Genomic DNA, 23,143 nt, shown 5'->3' on the forward strand with positions numbered 1-23,143 from the left:
AATTTTTATAGTCAAAAAAAAATTTTGGTAACTTCTATTAGTACAAGAATTAATTGCCATATTCTTCATGCTCGGTTGTGATTTCAATTGCACCTTCATGGTCGTTATAACGTAAAACTTATTATTGATTATTTAATTTCCTAAGTGTTGATTCTTAAAAATAGTTGACTGAATTAGTATTTTGAATATACAGTGGTCCAATAGGTTCTTGAATAGTATTTTTTAAATTATGCGTATATGTTAAATGTTGTAAATACATTTATTTATTTCAAATAAATAAATAATCATGTATATATAAATATATTGAAAAGGCAATAAAACCAGAATTAGAGTCAATATAAAATATAATCCGAGGTGTTAAACATCTCATTGCCAGCTATTTAGAAGTCGCCCACGAACGACTCCTACATCTCTCTAAATGCTAATTTTAAACATTAAACGCATCTCTTATCGGGCGAGAAATGAGATAAAATCTTTTGTTGTCACAAAATGAATATGATAACATTTAAAAGCGTACAATTGCTTCTTATTACGTCTGCGGTATTTTTAATCACGATATTTCATCTTGATTTAATTAAAATCTGCTTTATTCTAATGATACATAAAAAAATATTAAAAATATAAAAAACTGAGTTATATAGAATAATGAGTTTTTTAAGTTATACAGACACAATCAACTTTAAATCATGTCACCATTCTTTCCTCACAAGAAAATAATTTTCTAGTTTATTACTTTCGAAACTTTTAGGTTCTTCACGATCTGAAAACACATTATAATCTCTAGAAAACGTGCTAAAATATAATAATACCTTGAATTCGTGTTTTCGCACTTCCAAAATTTAATATTTTTCTTTTTTATCAAAGTTTGTGAGCAGACGGCCTCTGGAATGATATTCCCTCCAAAGTGTCGTAAGAAGTTGGATCATTAGCGACTATGAAATTCGTGTCGGTGTGCGTAATGGGAAACTTTCCTAAAAGTTTTAGACCGTTATGCGAAATCGGCCATGTGCTAACAGTAGTTTTTATTATTCAAATTTGGAAGAGATAAGGAAGAGGTAATAATAAGAGAAGTTGGGGAAAACATGACTATAAAACTTCGAACTTTTTCTTATAAAAAATAATAAATTCTTGCAATTTATTTTCAATATATGGAATCATAATTTTCTACCAACAAAATGCATTTTCAACTTCCCGTAGGGTAAGTTATGGTAATCGCAAAAACGTTTCAGAGTTTTCTAAACATTTTGGCATACCTTAGAAAAAAATGGATGTATGGGCGTTTGTGTGTGTGCGGATACAAATTTTTGTCGACGATTTCGGGAACACAGTTCAACCGATTTCAATTTTTCAAAAACATTGGATTTCTATTGATAAGAAGACGTGCGGATTAGTTTTTGGTAAAGGCAAGTCTAGCCGTTTCGAAGATACGGGGCAAAAAGTGCCAAAACATTTACTTGTATTGACAAGATGAAGAATAATTGTAAATTTAATCGTATGTATAAATTTTGTTTATATTTATATGAACTCCGTAACATGGTTTGTCCGTCGAAAAGTCTTTTTTCCAAAAAAAGTAATTTTTTTTTTCAAATATTAAAAATTTCTCAAGAATCTAATTTTTTCAAAGTTTGAAAAAAATTAATCCTTTTTTTTAAGAAAAAATATTTTTGGTACAGGAAGTTACAGCAATTTGCCTTGAGGCACGATGCCATACACCACTAGTCGTAGTTATCTTTGACTATTTTATATATGTCATCAAAAATTGTGTTACTTGAGTGCTGACAATGAGTGCATAATCAAGGTTATATTCAGCTCTAAACTTTGTGGACAGTATAATTTTGCTAATCCGAAACTTTGACAGTCCGATAACTCAATAATCCGATACCCCCGCCATCAAAGCGCTCCACAACTTTGTGGAAATCAGCTAGAAATTTTTCCTTTATTTCAAATATCTGATGGTTTTTAAACTATAATCTAGTAATCCGAACTTTTCACTAATCCGACACCCTCTGGTTTTTAATAGTGTCGTATTAGTGCGATTCTACTGGCAAATAATTATGATGCTACATTAAAGATCACGTTTGACAATATTGATATTATGGTTTATACAAAAACCGGTTTTCGAAATTAAATTTTACCCGAAAACCGATTCAAAATACTATTGAACCGATATGATTCCACGAATCAAAACGCTTGCTAGCTTGCTACTATCTTTTATATTTGGCTATATTTGTTATGTTCCATTTATACAGTGAAAACCGGCTTTTTCCACTAAAAAAACGGTTTTCGAATTCCATAATTTTCGTCAAAAAACCGGTTTTTGAAAACCGACAAACACTAATTGATATAATTCCATAGTATCACTAAAAACTACGATTTAATATAATTAATAGTTTTATTGTAAAACTTTTCATTAAAAATATTATTAAGCTTTCATTCAATTAATTCAATTAAGACACTAAATGTATTTTTCTTTTTCCATCATTATTTTTTTTTATAAAAGTCTTGGATGCTTGAGCATCATCTTAGTTTCAATTTTCAATTACGCAGTAATATTTTTCTCTAATGATTTGTTTCAAGCAAAATTACGTTGTTGTGAAGTCTGAGATTTTCATCATTATCTACAACAACCTAATTTTGCAAAAGAAAATTATTTCGTATTAAGTTTCATGTAAAGATGCTTAGGCTTTATCCATAGGATTTATCGGACAAATTACTTTATATTAGAAAAACATTAATAGAACAGAAACGATAATGATTTCAAAATTTTGCATAAAATAATCTACTATTTTATTCTTGTTATTCATTGTCTATTTGTCCACACTTTGGTATTTTTCCTCAACTAGAGATGAATATTGTAGAGAGTGTAGTTAGAGACAATAAACGAGCAATTAGAGACGAACGAAGTTAACATTATTAATACTGTTTAAGTTAACAATATGAAACTCAGAATTTTGTTTCCGTCTCATCACAACTAATATTTTTATGCAGGACTTATATTAAAAACAGACTTTTTTTCTGAACTAAGTCAGATTATTTTGTACACAAAACAACTTCTAAAATGTATGTTTTACCGATCCTCGTACGAGTAAGCGGTCATATCCAACATTTTCCCAGACGAAAGGATTTTCCTTAAAGTTTTCTAAAAGAGTTTTTAGTACTTTTGCAATGACCAAACTTGATTCTTTTCTTTTTGGACCGGACTTTGTTTCAGTCAGTTTCTCCGTAGTTCATGACCATATAGTTTGATCATGTTCGAAAAACTAGTAAGTTTGTTTTCATAGTGTTCGGAAATAGATATAAAATGTCTAGAGTAGAGGAAGATACGAACTGCTCGAGTTTCTATACAAACTGCGTTGAAATCAGCTACATTCAAAAAAAATTAAATGAAATATTTATAAAGAACACATTAGTCGCATTTATTGTTAAAAATATTCATTAAGCTGTATTACATATAGGGCTTCGAATCTTTTCACAGATAGGATTTTGAGCCATAGTTTCAGAATTTTCGCTTATCTATAAATTTTCTAGTTTGCAAATTACATATTATATACATATTTTTAAAATACTAAAAGTTAATAAAAAAAAGTTAAACCATATGGAAAAGTTTAACATCTTATGACCAGGATCATGCTTAGGATCTAATATATATATATATATATATATATATATATATATATATATATATATTTATTACTTCATCTTAATATTACCAACTTGTAGTATAATAACTGTATTTCATCATAATTTTCTAAATTAAATTATGCCCTCGAGTATCAAATAATAATTATTTTGCTGGTAATTCAATATTAGTTGGTAACGATAGGAAAGTTATGAAGGATGTTAATGAATCCCGTTAGCAGTTTGTATAGTAGTTGCTTTAATTGTAACTCAATTATGTTATTTAATAACGCATAAATGAAAGGATTTAGCAATTATATAGAAACAAACTGAAAAATAAAAATTGTATTGTACTTTAATGGGTTGTCGTAAAAATAACTGTTCAACTAACAATGAGTGGAAGAGTTAGTTTTTGTTAGGTAGTTAGACTCATTTGCAAAATGCCAAAAAAATCTACTTGATACAATTTGATGTTCCTCAATTAAAAATGTATGTTCACATTACAATTTGATTGCTTCGAATGTATTCCATCGTTTTAATTTTATACCTCAATTACTGCCTTGTTTTTGTTACATTTTCATTTATTTACTAATGAAACACCTTGAAAGCACATTAAGCGTCGTCTAATTGTAAGCGTTGAATGGTTTAATGTATATATTCGATCAATTACGAATTTAGACATTTGCATCATGAACTTTTGTGCTTAAGATGATTAAATCATCTTTTAAATCAATAGTTTTTTTTATAAATTTTTATGTTGGATATAAAAGCATGATGAAGTCAAAGCTTTCATTCTAGACAAAATTAAGTTTGATAAAATTCTATTCTGAATTAAATAGTTTGGAATTGAATATTACAATATTCAAGTTTTGCATCAATATTTTTTTATACATTTTTATATTGGCTTATAAAAGCTGGATGAAGTCGAAGCTTTCATTCTAGACAAAATTAAGTTTGATATTGTTCTATTCTGAAATAAATAGGTTGGAATTGAATATTACAATATTTGATATAATTTCTTCAAAGTAACCAATAAAATGCAATTAGAAATATATCATGAACCCTACCAAGCAGTATATTAGTACTAGAACCAATAAATAAAATGTAAAATCAATTAGTTTTTCATAATCAAGCAACTTTTTATATTTCTATAAACCTTCAAAGCTGATGTTTCAAGTATGTGCAAAAGTTTATACGTTTTTAGCAATAGTTTTATAATTTTTCATGATTAACAGCATTTTACTGTATAAGAAAAAAGAAGAAAGACGTTGAAGATTGTACTGAGTACTTCGATGCCAAAACTAATTTCTAGAATATAAGGACAAAAATTTTTATATAAAAGCTACACCAGAGTTGCACGAACAGAAGTTAAAGTTACAATAAAAGAATAAGTTGGTACGCCTAATTGTCGAATGACAATGCGCAAGATTGTTGAGTTTTCTTGAGCTTGAATGTTTCATTTTTATGTTCTATACTATCTTTTCATTTTTATCCTATTATACCCCGTGCTCTTTTTTTGCTTAATACAACTGATTTCTTCATAACTGATTATCACTTGAATCTGATCTTCCCCAATTGTAATCTTGCTTTTCATCTTACTATTTATTCATTATATTATATTATATACTATCTTTTTATTTATAACCTATTATATCCATTCTTCTTTTTTTCTTCATTTATATCCATGTTCTTTTTTCCCCTTCACAACTGATTCCTTCATTCTTCTTTTAAATCTGATCTTCTCCAATTATAATCTAGCTTTTCTTTTTACTTCTAATTTATTTATATTATATAATATATTCTATATTTATTATATTATATTCTATACTTTTATGTATAACCTATGCTATTCATTCTTCTTTTATATCCATGTACTTTTTTCCCTTTACAACTGATTCCTTCATTCTTCATTCAAATCTGATCTTCCCCAATTCTAATCTAGCTTTTCTTTTCACTTCTAATTTAATTATATTATATTCTATATTCTATATTTATTATATTATATTCTATACTTTTATTTATAACCTATTTTATATTCATTCTGCTCTTTTTCTTCATTTATATCCATGATCTTTTGTTCCCCATATACAACTGATTCCTGCATTCTTCTTTTAAATCTGATCTTCCTCAATTATAATCTAGCTTTTTTTACTTCTAATTTATTTATATAATATTCTATATTCTATATTTTTTATATTATATTCTATACTTTTATTTAAAACCTATTCTATTCATTTTATTTTATGTGCATGTACTTTTTTCCCCTTTACAACTGATTCCTTCATTCTTCTTTTAAATCTGACCTTTCCCAATTCTAATCTTGCTTTTCTTTTTACTTCCAATTATATTCAAATTCAACTCAACAATACAAATTCTATTCCATTTCAAATTATCAGTTTGAAATTCTACCACTTACTTCTATTTCTATGCAATTTCAAATCAACAATTCAAATTATATTAAATCTTAACTCAATATTTCAAATTCTATGTTATTGCTAAGGGTCGATCCGAGGTGTAAGTCGGGCTTGCTACTAACTGAGCTTTCTCACCACATCGTTGAGTTTTTTTTTTCATCAATCTACAACTGCCTAAAAGGCAGTAATTGTTGTGACTAAAATAATAGATAAAATTTTAAAATACTACCCATTGGTAGTATTTCATAAGATGTACAGAAAATAATTACATGTAATATACTAAATATATTACTATACTAGTTCTAATGGATCTAATGTTCTTAGTCTCCTGATAGTGTTAGCAGAGAATAGGTCTTTTGCGAGTACATTTGAAAGGTTCTCCAATCTTGACTTATATTTTGCTGCGAATCTACTAATTTCTTCCGCTTTCGTGTGTATGTTGCAGTCCTGATGAACAAGTCAATTGGGTGCATATCTGGGAGCCTCCAGTACTTTTTTGAGGACCATGATCTGAGATTCGTTGTGAGTTTAATGACCGATTGTTAATCCTCTTCTAAACCCTTGCCAAGTTAGATAAACCAGAAATTACATTTTGAGCAACCTGATACAGTAAAGCTGAACAAAACCTATGGAAGTAAAATACATTTAGTATATTCATCCAATGACACGCTACAATACTCCCCGCTTCTTTGACATCCCAAGTCATCGCCCACGGCGTTTAAATCCCGACCTTTTGTGTTGAATAAAATGTATATTTTCCTTGGCTCAGCATCGGTATGTATTTTCATTATCGGATCAGTTTTCCTTTTGTGCGTGTGACAATGAACTCTGTTCGATCCGACCGCCCGCCGAGGCTACGCCATACGCAAACGTAAATCGGCCGAGAACGCGAACGACAGTTGGCATTGAACGCGCCTCTCGCAGCGCCTACGGAGCGTCCTATACCTTCACGGCGCGATGCCTCGAAATAATCTTATCCTAGACTTGGAGCTCCGAGGTCACGCGAATTAATACGATCATCCACTAGGGCTGGTAATATGAAATTTAGTTGTAATATTAACTAAGATTTGTGAGGAAGAAAATGATTAACCCCTTAACTTACAATTTAGATCCGAAAATGTCGGGCCAAAGTTGTTCAAGTTGGCGCGGCTTTTGTGACTATTTTCCCTCATAGTGTACGGTTTATCACAATAATAAAAATAATTTTGTGTTTTATAGTCATTTTAAGTTAAGTGGTTAACCTCAAGAAAATTTAAAGAAAACACTACTTCGTTCTTCGTGATACACAAAACAGACTCGGCAAAGAAACACTCATTTTAAAAAATCAGACAAATCCAAATTTATTCAACAATAACAATAAATAAAGTTGTTTAGCACATGTTTTTCCTTAGGGGGCGTTCATTAATCACATGAGCGCTTTCTAAGTATTTTTAGACCCCCCCTCCCCATTGCTGATACGTGGTGATATTTGAAAATACCCCCTCCCTCCCCCGCACAACATCACGTGTATTTTTAATACCCATAAAAATCAATTTTTTTTGAAAAATTTTAGATTTTTTTAAGGTAAAAAATAAATACACGTGATATGTGATATTTCGTGGTTTTTTATTGAACCCTCCTCCCCTTTTTGGCTCATGTGATTAATAGACGCCCCCTTATAATTAGACAGTGACAGTCGCCATAACATCTAAACTTTACTGATTTTGAAATGGGGCCCAAAAGTTGAAGTATGTTTGTTCGAATAAGTTTCCATTATTGCATTGAGTCAGCTGGATTTCATAACTAATCTGTCGCATTTAGGGACAGTATTTCAGAATTATCACATAGACTAATATTCAAATTGTGATTTAATTTTCTTTTCTACCAGATAACTAATATATTAAAAAAATTCGTGCTGAATCAAAGAAGTCGCACTGTTGTACCCAGGCAACCCTACAAACCCAAATTTTAGATTATAATGTTACAAAACTTCCTATTTAAATATTATACAAAAAAAAATCTTTGTCAAATAAGTTCATATACTAAATAAAAAACCTATCAACGACTTATCATTTTGAAAAGTTGTTGAGTAGTATAAAATTCGAAATGACATTGAATGTTTGTTAGTTTTGAAGCTACCAAAAGGTCTAGTTACTAGAGTACTAGAGAACTACCATAGTTTCATCTTAAGTTTGACTTATTTATTTATTAGTACTCGTCGTATCCTTAATTTTGACTTTTTATCTATCAGTATGTACTCGTTTTTATCAAAAAATTGAGTCTTGAATCTGACAAAATGGCAATTTACTAAAATTTTCATAATTTGGTTATATAGCAAACCCTTCGTTTCTTGACCATCACTGTTGAGTTTGTACAAATGCCATGAAAACCGATTTCAAAAACCGACAAAATTTGATATCTTCTAATATATATTTCTGCAAAGAATGGGAAAATATCTAAACAGTAAAGCAAATAATAAAATGCTTCTAAAATTAAGAGATATTAGGTTATCAAAATACCTTGTGATATAAATAGTACGCCAAAAACATTTTACAGAATTTATTTACACTACAAATGTAGCAATCAAAATTTCAATTCACGATAAAAATTGCGGTATGTATTTCCTGCTGAAAATTGATATAATTTTTGAATGTTTCGAATCATGATTTTCGGCCCACTTTAAGAACTGCGGTTTCTGCATTAGAAGTCTAGTAAAGATAATACGCAAATATAATTAAATAAAAATTACTATAAATTGAAAATGTATTTTCTAATTAAATAATGCAATTATAAAACGTATTTCTTAACTAACATATCAAGTTAGCTTTCCTAGCCCTGGTAAATAAATATGTTCTTCATAAATAGCTCTGAAACGCACATGATTTGAACTGCGGCGATACATAACCAGGAAATTCTTGAGTTCAGGTCCAGGACGAGATTGTAAAATGTGAGTTTATTTGTAACGCCATAAAATCAATTTCAAGTAGCACCATGTTGTGACTACGACGCGTTTAGTTCATGAAAACGAAATGTAAATAAAAATAGAAATTTATATTATCGATAGACACAATATAATATAAATACTACCAAGGATATAATGGTATTTTGTATTTTTTCGTCATTTTTTTTATATAAACAAATAGAGTATGTTCCCAGTAATCCCAGTAACTTACTGCTGATCGAATATAAATAAATTGCAAAAGTTAAATTTCACTTAATTTTATTGAACAATTACCAAAAACGTTCATCATCATCAACAATTTCTCCTTACTCTGAAACTCTATATGGATACTTCTCTTTTTTCTTACTCTACTGATGTAGAGTACAAGAAATGTAATTATTATCTGAAATTTATATTTCAGATAATAATTCAACATAGTATACATCCGAAATAGATACTCTAATCGTGTTAAAGTTCATGATGTTTTGAGTCGATATCTATTAAAAAAAGCAGCACTTCTGAAAATAACACGGAATGCTAAAACAGTGGCAGCAATCTAATTATGCGATCATCAACAAACGAACGTCATAGACACACGAGACGACTACGTAAATATCAACCTATTGGGGATGATAGGGTACACCAGAGTAGTTGGGATACTTATTTGATTATTCACACTATTTATTCTATTGCTTGAACAAAATTAGACATATGCAGCATATTGAAAGATTTGTACTTTAGAGAATTTTTAAAAACGTGAAGCATTACCTAATATTTCATAATATTTTTAAAAGCAATAAAACCAGCCATAAATGTCATCTATTATATAAAAATAAGTCGGGGTTTTCTTCCTGACGATATAACTCCAGAACGCACGAACCGATTTCGACGATTTTGCATTCGTTGGAAAGGTCTCGGGCTCCGTGAGGTTTATAGCAAAGAAAATTAAAGAAAAATATCAATAGAAAAGCGAAAAAAGCATCATCTCTGATACTTAGCATGTACTACAAACTAATATTTTTTGTTCGACTGATACTCATTTGTTTGACAGCTACTCATTGTTCTCTGCTCAGTTAATTTCATGTGACAAACCGACATTGTGTTCACTGTGAAATCGTGCAAAAAATGTAAAAAAAATAAGTTCTTTGTTTTCTAACATTTCAATTGAAAACCATCAAATCAATCACGTGTATTGTGCAAATTTTTATTCAATTTCAACAGCAGGCAATTTTTTCTTCATCTTTTAATCACTAAACGAAATGTTACTTAATATGAAACCATCTGGTGGTGAAACGGAGTTCGCCCGGTTTGCTAGTATTTTATAAAAATCATCACATTATTTATATTTATTTATCAGAGTATAATTTCGTTTCCATTAACAGAAAATTTTCTGAACCGCACACGTTTTTATGTCTTTATATTCTTTAGTATTAATATAATGAATATAACAATCCTCATGATTTTTATATACACATAATAAAATATATGCATGTTAAGTTCAGTTTTTTTTAATATACTTTACTGTTTTATGAGATGTTATATATTTTACGACTTTCGAATGCTACGCACTGAAAAAGCTCTTAATGGAAATCAAAGTTCATAGGTAACAAAAGCACATTATATGAATAATTTATAATTTAATTATTGTATATTAAAATAATATATATATATATATATATATATATATATATATATTATGGTGGTCCTTAATATGGATGTTTTAAAGTTTTCTTGCTCCAGGGGCTCAAATACTTCCAAATTGTTAAAAGAAAATTCTTTGAAAGTTTTAGCTCTTAATATTAACTCTAGGATAGTCCGCACTCCAACCAAAGTCTCTTGGTTTTTCTTCCTATGTAAATACTTGTTTCATGAAATATATCATTTTTTGTTGTAATTTTTTTATTTATGATCAAGATAAGCAAATACAATGCTAGTCTTGAAATTTTGATTCACTTGTCGCTAAGTTATAAAATATTAAAAAACAAATGCATTTTTATGCCATATTATTTCCATAATAAACTTTGATTGAATTGTGAACTATCTTAAAGTCAATAATAATATCAAATCAAATAGCTAAAACTTTCAGAGATTTTTTTATCAATTTGGAAGCATTTGAGACCTTGTGAGCAAAGAAATTCGAAAATATCTATATTGAGGACTATAAAGTGCATCAGGGTATATCCAAAATTACATTTACCAATCAATATAGTATACATCATCAATAAAGTTTTCAATAACTTTTTAATGTTAGAAAAATGAATAGAAAAAAATGTATTTTTTAAATATATTGAATTAATATTTCAAATCACCTTTTTATTCGAATAATAAAATGAACGTTTACTATATCTTCTGCATCCTTTGCATTCTAAACTCTCATATTGTAGAAGTAAATACAGTATTTCATTATTGTGACTTCAATTTATTTTTTGTCTTAAAGACTTAGATGGCAATATATTTCCAAGTCAAAATCGCCTTTCCAGGTTCTACTGTATCAAATTAACAAATCATTAGAGAAATCACTCCTCAGTATTAGAGAAATTCTAATAACTAAACTTTATCAAATAGAGATAGACTAATCGTTGGGCTCTACAAAAAATCGTGTAGTCAAGCTTCGGCTCAGAGAGGATAAAATTCTGATCTCTACTTAACTAGAAAAAAATTAACAAAAATGCATGTTGCATCGTTTTTTTATAATTTTTTTTAGTATAATCCAATCAATGGCGTAGCTATTTTAGAGCGCAGGTATCATATTAGCAAAAATTTGTCGTGTGCACTATATTTAAGTCTAAATATAAATATATTTATATAGAGTATGGGCATTTTCAGTCACATACATCGAGCTAAGTAGCTGTTTTAACGTTTGACGTCAAAGTTTGCACGTAACATCTAACACGATTTTCTATATTTACGTCAATACTCCCTCAACCATGTACACGTTTCGAATGACTTGTGTTTTTAGATCTATTCTTCTATTTATTTAAGCTGTCTATATTTTTATACACCGATGAGTCATTCAGAACACTTCAATGAATAATCGATCTATTTGTGTAATCATTGGGTGAATTGTAGTTTTGCAATAGTTGCAAATATTAGGTGAAATCAATATTGATACTTATGCAGCTTGTTACTTTACACAAAATATCCATATGAGTAATTGAAGAAGAATTATAATAAGGCGTAAGTGGCATTTTCCTTGGAGGATTTCCTTAGTTACCTTAAAAACTTGAAAATAATAGAGTTGATACACAAGAATTGAAGTCGTTTTCGATTTAACAGAAAACCGCGAACCTATGTATTTTCATCAGTTTTACAAATTGCAAATATTGTTCAAGATTTTCTATGAAAACGTTGTCCTGTTTTATATTAACTGTTAAAACTGATTCTACTTTAAAGGTACCTAACAATAAAGTAATATACAATTAATAAAAATGATACGTCTGTAATGCTTTTGGACATATGACTAGTATTTTTGATTCTAATAATTGTTCTATTCAGCAACTTTAATTGAATCTAAATTAGTTCTTTGTCTTAATCATTCTACTAAAATCGGAGCGACTTCTACAGCAAAAAATAACGCAACTCATCAGTCATTCATTTATAATAGAAAGTCAAAAAAAGTAATTAACGAAGTCGTAATAACTAAAATAAAATCGATTTTCACAAACAATGATGTGATTTACTTAAAACCATCATCAATCAACTAATTTCTATTAATATTTCTATTGAAGGAGAAGTGTAAGAAGAGAGTAATTACTTTACTTCGAAACATAAAAATTAAAATAAGTTATCTATACATTAATGTTATCTACGCATTATACGAGGTCTGTTCAAAAAGTACCCGGAATTACTAATAATTAAATTTCGCGGGTCTGGAGTGTCTGATTGTCAAAATTTTTTTTTTATTGTGTTGGTATACATGCCCCAAAGTATGATAAATTTTCAGCTATATTCACTGTTTACTTTGTCTGTGGTAGTCGCTAAAGGTTGGACGTGTTTTTCTGAGCTCGGCGATTTTTACAATGGAAGAATTGAAAAGTCAAAGAATTTGTATTAAATTTTGCGTAAAAAATGAAATAAAGTGTTGCAAAGTGCAAAAATTCACCAGATATGGCTCCGTGTGACTTTTTCCTATTCCCAAAGTTGAAGAGACCCATGAAAGGACGGCGGTTTTCCTCGATTGAAGAAAATCGCTGAGAGTGCTCAAGGACATATCAAAAAGTGAATATCAAGGGTGCTTCGAAAATTGGAAAAAACGCTGGCATAAGTGTATTATATCTGGGGGGGACTACTTTGAAGGGGACCACATTAATGTAGACGAATAAATAAATATTTTTTTGAAAAAACGAAAATTACGAAAACTTTTTGAACAGACCATGTATGTATGAAAAGACCTTCAATCTACTAGATTTCAGAACACTAATGCATTTTCTATAAAAAATACTTTGTATTAACTTTGCTGAAGGTACCTATCGTGGTATTTACTAAAGAACGTGACAAATAGTTTCTTAATGAAATTTAATTAGAGAGCAGTTCTTTATCTAGTTTCTTTTTCTTGAAAGAATTTTTTAATTTTGCTTTAGTTTTTATACATTTTCAAGTCAATAATATGCTTCAAATTGGTCGTTTAACAAACCAGTGCCTATGTTCTACCAGTGCCTCTGGTTAGAAAATGAGCAAAATTCTGTTCAAATTTGATAACTTAAAGTTTTTTCTGTTTCTGTTCTTTTTATCGAGGAGCCATTGGAAAAATGATTAGAAAATGAGCGAAAATCTGTTCAAATTTAATAACCTAAAGTTTCTCCTGTTTTTGTTCTTTTTATTCAGAAGCCATTGTAAAGTTGCAGTGTTACAAATACTTGCTTGAAAAACAACTAGTAATAAAGAATCAATCTATTTCCCACCATTGACAATTTGGAAATTGATACTTCAATATATCATAGTCATTTGAACCATGCATCAGAAATAACTGAACTCTACATATTGTTTTGTAAAATCAAGTGCGCTGAATAATATTCTACGTTGATTTCAGTAAATATTGATGAAATTTAAACTGGCGTACGAGCTTTAGCGCAATGAAATATTGCAATGGATGAATGTCAAATCTAAAAATATTTCAATGGAATTAAATTATCATGAATCATTCTATTTGCGAAGTCTCCGACTCCACGAAGTGCGTATACGTAATCGAGTATGCAAATAATTTGGCAAGTACGATCTCTATCGGCTCTTTCGCATTTATAAGGAGTTTATTAATAATTTCGACTCGGAAAATCTATCGCCGAATTTCAAATTGCGCGCGCAGTCCATGAAAAAGCTCTGACGTCATCCGCAGACCAGACGCTGACGTAATAGGATTGTTTAGGCTTTTTGTGTGTGGTGCTTGATGCGGTTTTGGGACTCTATCAATTTCTTTCTGTTTATATTTACCTATAGATACAATGTAGCGCTGTAGCTGATGATCAAAGGAGCTCATTGCAATTTTTATTATCCATTTTCTCAATAAATCTGGGTGCTCGTAAATGCTATAGTTGCTAAAAGATTTTCAGAAAGAGTAGGCATTTGGAATACCGAAGTCAAAATTTAATGGTTAGCAAGAGTTCTATAATTGATATTGTATATTCCTTCATTATATTGTTTTCTATTTCATCAATAATTTGGCAACTAAGTAATTTCAGTTTAGTTTTCTTCAATAAAACACATTTTACCGGTTTAGATTTCCATGTTGGTCAAAGACCTTTTGCCATACTTTTCTGAGCTGCATGATTTCGAGCCAATGCAACGTTTGGTACTTTTCAGCAAAAAACTGAAATCAGTGAAAGTTAAGGTAATCCTCATTTGTTTCACCATTTGTCTACCTATAAAATTAAAGGTAATCAGGTGGTGCCAGAGCAGGGCTGTATAGGAAAAATGGCGTCACTTCCCAGCCAAAATCCAATATTTTCGAACATGTTGCCAAAGATGTCCGAGGCTCGTGCACCTTTTTGATTTGACAAATTTGGTCGTTTTCTTTGATTTCTTCCAGTTTTAATAATTGTTGATCGTAAACATCAGAATTTATCTTTTGGTCTCGTGGAAGCAGCTAAATAAATCTTTGTAGTTCCACCAAACTGACTGCCAATATGGCAGAATAATAATAATAGACAGAATAATCAATTTTACATACAAAGCTTTCAATGTGGTTTATGCTGGTTGGTTCATAGGTTTGTTTTTTGGTAGTTTTCAAACTATAATACTGGGACTTATTTTTTATCACCAGCGATGATTTTTCTCAATAAAGTGTAATTTTTATTTCGTTCAAGTCGCATTATCATCGCAAGTTCATTCTTTGCAAATGAAATAAAATATAAAATAAATATAATAAAGTATGATTTTTTTTCAATGCAGGAAGTAAATATTAAGCTTCTATCTATCCCAAAGCATTTTAAATGTTTTCCTATTTTTATGTGCAGGAACAAGCTAAAAGGATACTTTGATAATATGTTACTTCTCGATTTGAGGTCGCTTATTAAAATCCACAAATTATAATAAAGCTTCTGATACTAATATTGAAATTCCGATCGATTTTTCAACAACTCTATGTATAACATATACAGGATTAGTGATATTTGATAAAATTAGTTAAATATTCAAAAATTACTAAATCGATTTTGGATCAAAATAGATTTGTTTTTTTTTTGATAGTATCAACATTGATGGATATACAACACATTATGGAAATCGTCCACAAAAGTTATAAAACATTACAAACTTTAGAAATTTTTTCTCGTCCCGGGTTCGCTGGTTCGATTCCCGCTACCGCCGTAGCCCGACATCAGGCAACTTTGATGTCAAATTTCCACTTGAGGTTATAGATCTCAAATATAGCCTCAAGTGAAAATCGCCTCTCGTGGGTATAGTTGCATATATATATATATATATATATATATATATATATAATGAAAATGTCAACAAATACTTCGAGTATAGTTGATTAGTCATAATTGGATTGGACAACTATTGGGTCGTCATCTATTCAAAAATCCATATAATAAAGTCAAAACACTTATTAAAAGTCCTAAGTGTGACAGATTGTAATTGAAATGTAACACAACGATAGATTCCGATAGTACAACAAAACAACGTTCACATTACTCTACTTTCGTCATCATGAATTACAATAAGCCAACATTTTTCAAACATAGATTTCCTCTTCAAATAAAATATACTATGAATTCCTTACTACTTTATCTTAAAAAAATGCGCACTGAGCTTTTACCCAAGTGGTCACATACGCCACCAAATGAGAACGAAAAAACAAAGCTTTTAAGACAAAATCATGAATTATTGAGGAATGAAGAGCAAACACGTGGGGCACGTGCGAACCTTGAAAATCCTCGCGACGCCAAGCGCCATTTATACGAAGGACGTCATAATATACACTGATATATGTATACATGCATTTATATATGTACTAACTTCGAATTCGGGCCACATGGGTAATCGTAATAAAAATACTTACTTATGAATTATTTTCATTCTTACAAAAAGTACTTAGGGTTTACTCTTTTGGGATTTTCATGAATAATCGTACGGTGATAGAGTTGTCGGTCAGGCTGAACACCTTGTAATCTTATAGGCCTCTGATACAATATGAAGATACAAGTGGTTGAATTATAAATATTAATTAAAATTTTGAATAATAGTCCACGCACAATAGGTACACATATTGCAGTGTTTCTTATTATGTCTCAAAAGCTCAATGATTTTAAGCGCCTTGTTGGAGAATAATTAAACATCTTCTCCTTAATTAAATATTTTTATTTGATTACGTTTCGATTTGAAATCTCATCAAATGAACAAATTGCATATAAAATGAATTAAATTATCTTTAAGGAGTAGGCATCGCTTTCCATGTCCTTATTACGAGAAGGTACTTGTAAGGGCTGATGCTTCGTTGTGTTTCCATAAATATCATATTTTAGCACGTATCAAACATTTGCATTTTAGGGTTCTATATTCTAAAGTCCACACGCATTTTCATTATATTGTCTATTTTTTTATATTTTATTTGAACATCGATCAAATTAATGGTCTTATAAGTTTTGATGATGATTGGCCTTAACTAACTTAGCAGGTTTTATAGATGGCAGCCCAAACAGTTGTTTTATCTCTTCCATGTGATGTATTTCATTGTTACAATTTCTGTATAAGTGAAGGCTATTTTTACTTAGAAATATATGGTTGGTATATTTTATTATTTTCATACCCAAGAAAATGTTGTTTCAACAAGCACGTGTACTTAATTATGTGCCAACATCCTAAACTGAGTGCTGATATATGCAAACTTATTAAATAAATTATATGTTCCACACACTGCATCAGTGTTGAACGTAGATTGTATGGAACTAGGTTTATATGGAGTATATTTTTATTCTATCAATATTTTAATCAACAGTTTTAGTACCGCCACTGCTAATCACTAAAATATTATGTATAATTAAACCGTCTCCTAAAGAACTTAATTTCATAGCTTTTTTCTTCGGTAACATACCATATTGAAGTTTTAAATATGCAACATCTACCTACCCCAAAAAGAAAATTTAAGATTTCGTATATTTTGGCACGTGCGGTTTCAAATGCAAATGAGTTCACCAGGAAAGCCTAACACGTGGCAAATTTATTGTTTGGTGAGGTTTTGATATTTTCATAATCGTTTTTAAAGTTTTAAAACTTTCAAAGTGTATACAATTCAACCTATGTAAATACAAGGTTCTATTGATTTACAATCGGCACAATCTTTGGTACTTTGGCACTTTCATTTTTGCATGCAATAAAAATCATTTGAAAGAGGATTCGTTATTTTTATATTCTAGGAATGTGCATGGTATATTTGAATCGTATTATTTAAAAATAATCCATCACTTTTAAGAGTTTTTTAGAGTTTTGAGTTGCATTCTTTCTCGGGGCGTATATTGGAAATGCAATCACAAAATGCGAACTGATATCAATTACTAGACCTAGCAATTTTATTATTTTTTTAAACTTGGACTTTCACTAGACTTTACTTATATAACTGAATAATTTTTGGAATGTTTTGGAACCTATATAAGGGTTCTAATTTTACAAGCATTATATTTTGTATACTTAGGCAAACCTAATTAACCGTGAACGTTTAGAATTAGTTTATGCCAGCAACTTTGCTTTTGAAAATGACTATCTTGGTACTTAATATAAAAAATATAGTACTTTCGATTAATAAAAAGTAATGAAGTTTCATTCATTAAATTTTATAATTTTTCTTCAATCTCTGTATTATTATTAATTGCATATTTAAGATGAACTATCTATCATGGTAGAGTAATTTCAGCATTTTAATTATCATTTCGTTTTTATGAGTATAATTTAAAAGTCCCAATAACAATTATTTATTTGTTCAATTTAAATTAATTTGCTACTGGCAACTTTTAATTTATTTAAAATCCCATCTAAACTTTCATTCATTTACTACAATATTTCATCATCCATTATGAATATCGAGTACTCCTAAGTCCGTCCAGTTGTGATATCATGGAAATTTATTAGATACTTAATGAAAAACTTTCCTATCACTGTATAAGTGTGCAATATGAATAGAAAAAAGATAACAATCATATTCAATATTAAACGCGCAAATCATTTTATTACGTAGCAACGCAAATAGGCAAAAAACTAGTAATGATTGACAATGAATAACGAATAACCGAAAACGACATGGTCAACGTCCATGTTATAAAAAAACATTAGAGGATAAAATGGATTTAATATTGTACTAGGTTATATGTAAAATTATGCAGTGAATATAATATAAATGAAACAAAATTTCCTATATTGCTCTTGATCAAATTGATACCCCACACCCCCACAACCCTAATGTCCATGATACTTAGTCATATTATCTCTGCAAAAAAAAAATACTTTATGTAACTACTCATTTTTAAAATTTTGATAAAAAATAAATTGTTAGCAAAATTATCATTATATTGATGCTAATAAATTGTAGAAAAGTCTTATTTCATCTTTGATAAAATTCTTCCTTTTACCTTTACTTGTAGATACTGTCCATTTTTCATATTTTGTATTAGCAATTATTACGAAAAGCTGTATCCGAAAGCCCGTGCTCATATGATATTATTTTTATGAAAGATACGATTTCAATTATGTAGCTTTGAAACATCAGAATAAGAAATTTTATACAGATATACCTTGTGTCAAGAAACTGATGATATTTTATTTATCTGATGATGAAAACAAGTTGTCTTGTCGATGTTCTATTAATTTGATATGCTTCTAGGAATCACAATTTTGCTTCGTGTCAATAAATCAATTTTGAACTTCGATCTATATTGTATATATATGACATAAATTTATAGAGTTATAATTGTACTGTGAAAATACAATCGATACCTAATTCGTCAATGATAAAAACATCAAACGATTCCACTAGAATTTCATGTTTTGATAATTATGTCGCAATTGGTGAATGAGTGGCTCAAATGAATAATATAGCTTGCGACCTACAACCTTACAACCACAAGATTGTGGGTTCAATTCCTGCGATAGATACATCCAGATATCAAGTATCAGTTATATACTTTTCCTTGAAAATAAATAGCACCTTTCAATTGTTTTTCTATTTCACTCCCTGGACTATCGAGCCCAATATGACGGTTTTAAATCCATATTCACGAAATCTATCTATTTTTGAAGTAAAACTTCTTTAGGCGCGACTAGGGTGTAAATCCGTACAAATGCAACGGAAGTGCGTTACGGCAGATCATATAAGATAAGAGTCTAGTGCCAAAGATTCGTCATTCGCTCTCGATGATATCATTTCTATACGGGTCGATTGTGATTAGTTGTCGCATATGTGAATAGAGATCTATTGTTGTATGCGTACCGGCTCTTTTTTATTTAGCTAGCGATACAACGTCAATAACATTTTAACAACCTCTTGCAACCAACAAAATAGAATCATCTGCGAAGATCAGACCCTAATGGAAATCTACCAATAATTTATACAGACGTCATTACTATTTTACTATCATCATTAAAACAAATAGTGTGAAAAAAATTTCTACTCTATTGATATTTAACGAAATTGACCTACTTTGAGAACAATAGATCACCTCACATAAATAATAATACATAGACCGTCTCTATTTACTCGTGGCATATCAGCAAGTAGGTACTTGCTCTTCAAGAAACAATGACTTGAGATTCTAAAGAATTCTCAAACTCGGCAATTGTCGCCTAACAATGTAAAATAACGTCGCAGTGAGAATTCGATAACTCTCCATGACGCCGATGCCAAAGAAAACGACGTTTATTGATATTCGCAGAAAAAGGGGAGACGGGGGATAAATGACATATTTATTTTTTTACTTTTTTATTTTTATCCTAAATTTATTCTTAATACATGCGTACCGGTAAGTCAGTCTTTGTGCATTGATATCAAGCTGGCCAAAGTGGGTATATAATCCGAACCACTAAGCTTCGGTTCTTACCTCAGAGCCATGTCCAAGAAGACAGAAATCATACAAGAAAAATTTAAATTTCTCACATATCAAAAATATACCAAAAATAGTATTGCTTTCAGTCAATATTTGTTCACAATCGAACAATCAATATTTTCTTAAAGTAGGAAGTCACTTATTTTGCTGGTTGGATTGATGACCCACAAAAGTATTGCATGGCAATTATCTTAGGTTGACATCTAATTAGTTTTATTAGCAAAGCTATCCAAAGTAGCCCGAAGAATAGGCATTTTATATATATATTTATATATATATATATATTCATTAATAGCAATCAAAAATTATAAATTTCTATAAGCTATTGTGCTAAGTTTTACAAATAAACATGCACTACATAAAATTACATACACATATACTTCTATACAAATACAAAACAAATATACAACATGAAAAATTATGTGAAATAGTTTTTAAAGTGTTCAAATCTCTCCATCGAGAGATTTACAAATAAGTGCTAAGTTGTATCATGGGCCATTTTCGTTTGAGTCTTCTCATTGGCGGTGCAAAGATGTAACTAAATCGTTCGTTATTAATAACTTAAATTTTAACAAGTGAGTGTTTTTTCTGTTATTAATAACATCTTGAACAAATAGAACTTGGAGATCATTATGAATTATATATTTTGAGACATGCCAAGGAGCGTCTGTTATTATCCTAATTGTTTTTGACTGAATTCTTTGAATCATTGCAATGTTAGATGTCGAAGCGCTGTCCCATATTTCGGCTCCATATGTCCAGATCGGTTTGAGTATTGTCTTATAGACAATTTTGACTTTCTCCCAATAAGCCAGTTAAGCTCTTGGGATTTCAATCTAATTTGTTGAATTTTATATTTTATATGTGTTCTCCAAGTCAATCGCCTATCAAGATGAATTCCAAGATACTTTACGGATTCAGACTTTGCATTTGTCTAGTAAGAAGAATAGGCATAATTCTTTAAGACGACGAACCCCGATTTCCCCTATATGATGCTTGCATTCAGTTTGATTTCAGTTCTGGGATTAATGTTTGTTTATTTACATTGCACAGGGACGTGACGATATGGCGATCGCCTTATCAGCGAAACTGGCGCAAGGCTATACCATGCCGATTTATTTGTGCAGAGCATATTACTTTTTTCTATACTTTTTGATAAACTTAAATTGGATTACATTTTGTTCGATAGAAATTCTTTTAAAGTCAACGCGGGAGATAGGAGGTAGGAGTTTTCTAGCATTGTTGGAAATAACACAATTTGTTGAGACACGTCAGGTAGTACAAAAATAAAATAATGGGTAGTACTGTAAATTCCAACTCGTTTCAAATAGGTGCTATTTTGCCCTATTATAATGGTCTAATTTCAATTGATAACATATTTTCAAGTGAAAGTTGATATCACTACTGCATAATATCAAGATAGACAGAGCAAAATTCGACCCTCTCCACACAAGGCTTAACCGTTATACCATGGAACACCCTTAATTTGGAGTAATTTGGAGTAATTTGAAGTATGCTTTAGTAATTTGGAGAAAAACTTCATTTCGGGATTATATGGGATATGGTGCTCAAATCGAATTTCTGCTTCTCGAATTAAACTCTAATTTTGCTATTAGGGGCGACAAAAAATCACAAAATATCACATAGGAAAGGGAGAAGTATAGTGAGATATCAAGTGTATTAATTTTTTACCTGATTTTTTTAAAAATCCAAAACATATTCAAAAAAAAAAATTACAATTTTTTCTTGTAACTAAAAGTACACTTGATGTTTGATGGGGGGAGGGTGAGAGTAAATTTGAATATTACCACGTATCGCCAAGGGGGGGGGAGAGGTCCAAAAATCCTTAAAAAATCGATCATGTGATTAATGGACGCTCTCTTAGTACAGTGTTACAAAATCTGAAACACATCAAGATCGTCTCCAGAAAAACAAACTGTTGATACTAAAAAGTTATATTAATAACATGGGCATAGTATTTTTTTACTAACTTACTTCGGTAATTAATTATTACATATTTAAAAACTTGAAAAGTATAATCACATATTTTTTTTAATTATTATTACTACAGCAATCAGAACTCTTACTATTTATATGTTCTTTAAGCTGTTTGGTTCAACGCTCTTACGATCTAAGTATTATTATGAGAGGCAACCCATCGGTTCACCATTAATTTCAAATATGGAGAACAAAATATTTCACTGCAGCCATAAATTACTCTCTTTTATTATGAAAACATGAAATAGCAATTAAATATAGAGACCTATCAAAAGTTGCAAAGTTTAGATTCGAAATTGAAGATGAGTTTTGGCAGTTGATATTAAATGATTGATTAAATGGGGGTAAATGCATAAAAGCCGACGATGGAAATGGAGTCGAAGAGTAAACAAAATATTCAGATTGCTCTTTGACGTATTTTCCATTTCAGTGTATTATGAAATCAGAAAGCATAAATATTTTTTCAACGATATAATAATATAATATTTTAAATTTATTTAATATTCACTAATTTTATTACACAACATAAGTTGGACTTCTTATAGTATGATTTCACATAGATGAAATATATTTCACATAATACTTCTCGCTTGCAAAATCATCTGAAGGCCGACTCACCCCTATAGACGAATTAATACATTTTTAAAAAATCATCAGTTGCATTT

General features: G+C 29.9%; 2 protein-coding genes across 2 annotated transcripts in view; both read right to left on the reverse strand.

The window, feature by feature from the left end:
- LOC113386134 (cysteine--tRNA ligase, mitochondrial-like) overlaps positions 1 to 5,722 on the reverse strand; it is a 7,208-nt gene extending 1,486 nt beyond the window's left edge. The window contains 1 exon segment of the mRNA XM_026623935.1: positions 5,644 to 5,722. Within this exon segment, the coding sequence (XP_026479720.1) occupies positions 5,644 to 5,722 (79 nt within the window).
- Positions 5,723 to 7,005: 1,283 nt separating this feature from the next.
- The window catches only part of LOC113386135 (transcription initiation factor TFIID subunit 8-like), a 20,028-nt gene continuing 3,890 nt past the window's right edge, over positions 7,006 to 23,143 (reverse strand). Inside the window, exon 6 of the mRNA XM_026623936.1 lies at positions 7,006 to 7,061. Within this exon, the coding sequence (XP_026479721.1) occupies positions 7,006 to 7,061 (56 nt within the window). The remainder of the gene's footprint in view (positions 7,062 to 23,143) is intronic.

Source organism: Ctenocephalides felis, unplaced genomic scaffold, assembly GCF_003426905.1.
Source record: "Ctenocephalides felis isolate EL2017-DRISC unplaced genomic scaffold, ASM342690v1 CF-g0.4_SCAFFOLD_03571, whole genome shotgun sequence".
NCBI lineage: Eukaryota > Metazoa > Arthropoda > Insecta > Siphonaptera > Pulicidae > Ctenocephalides > Ctenocephalides felis.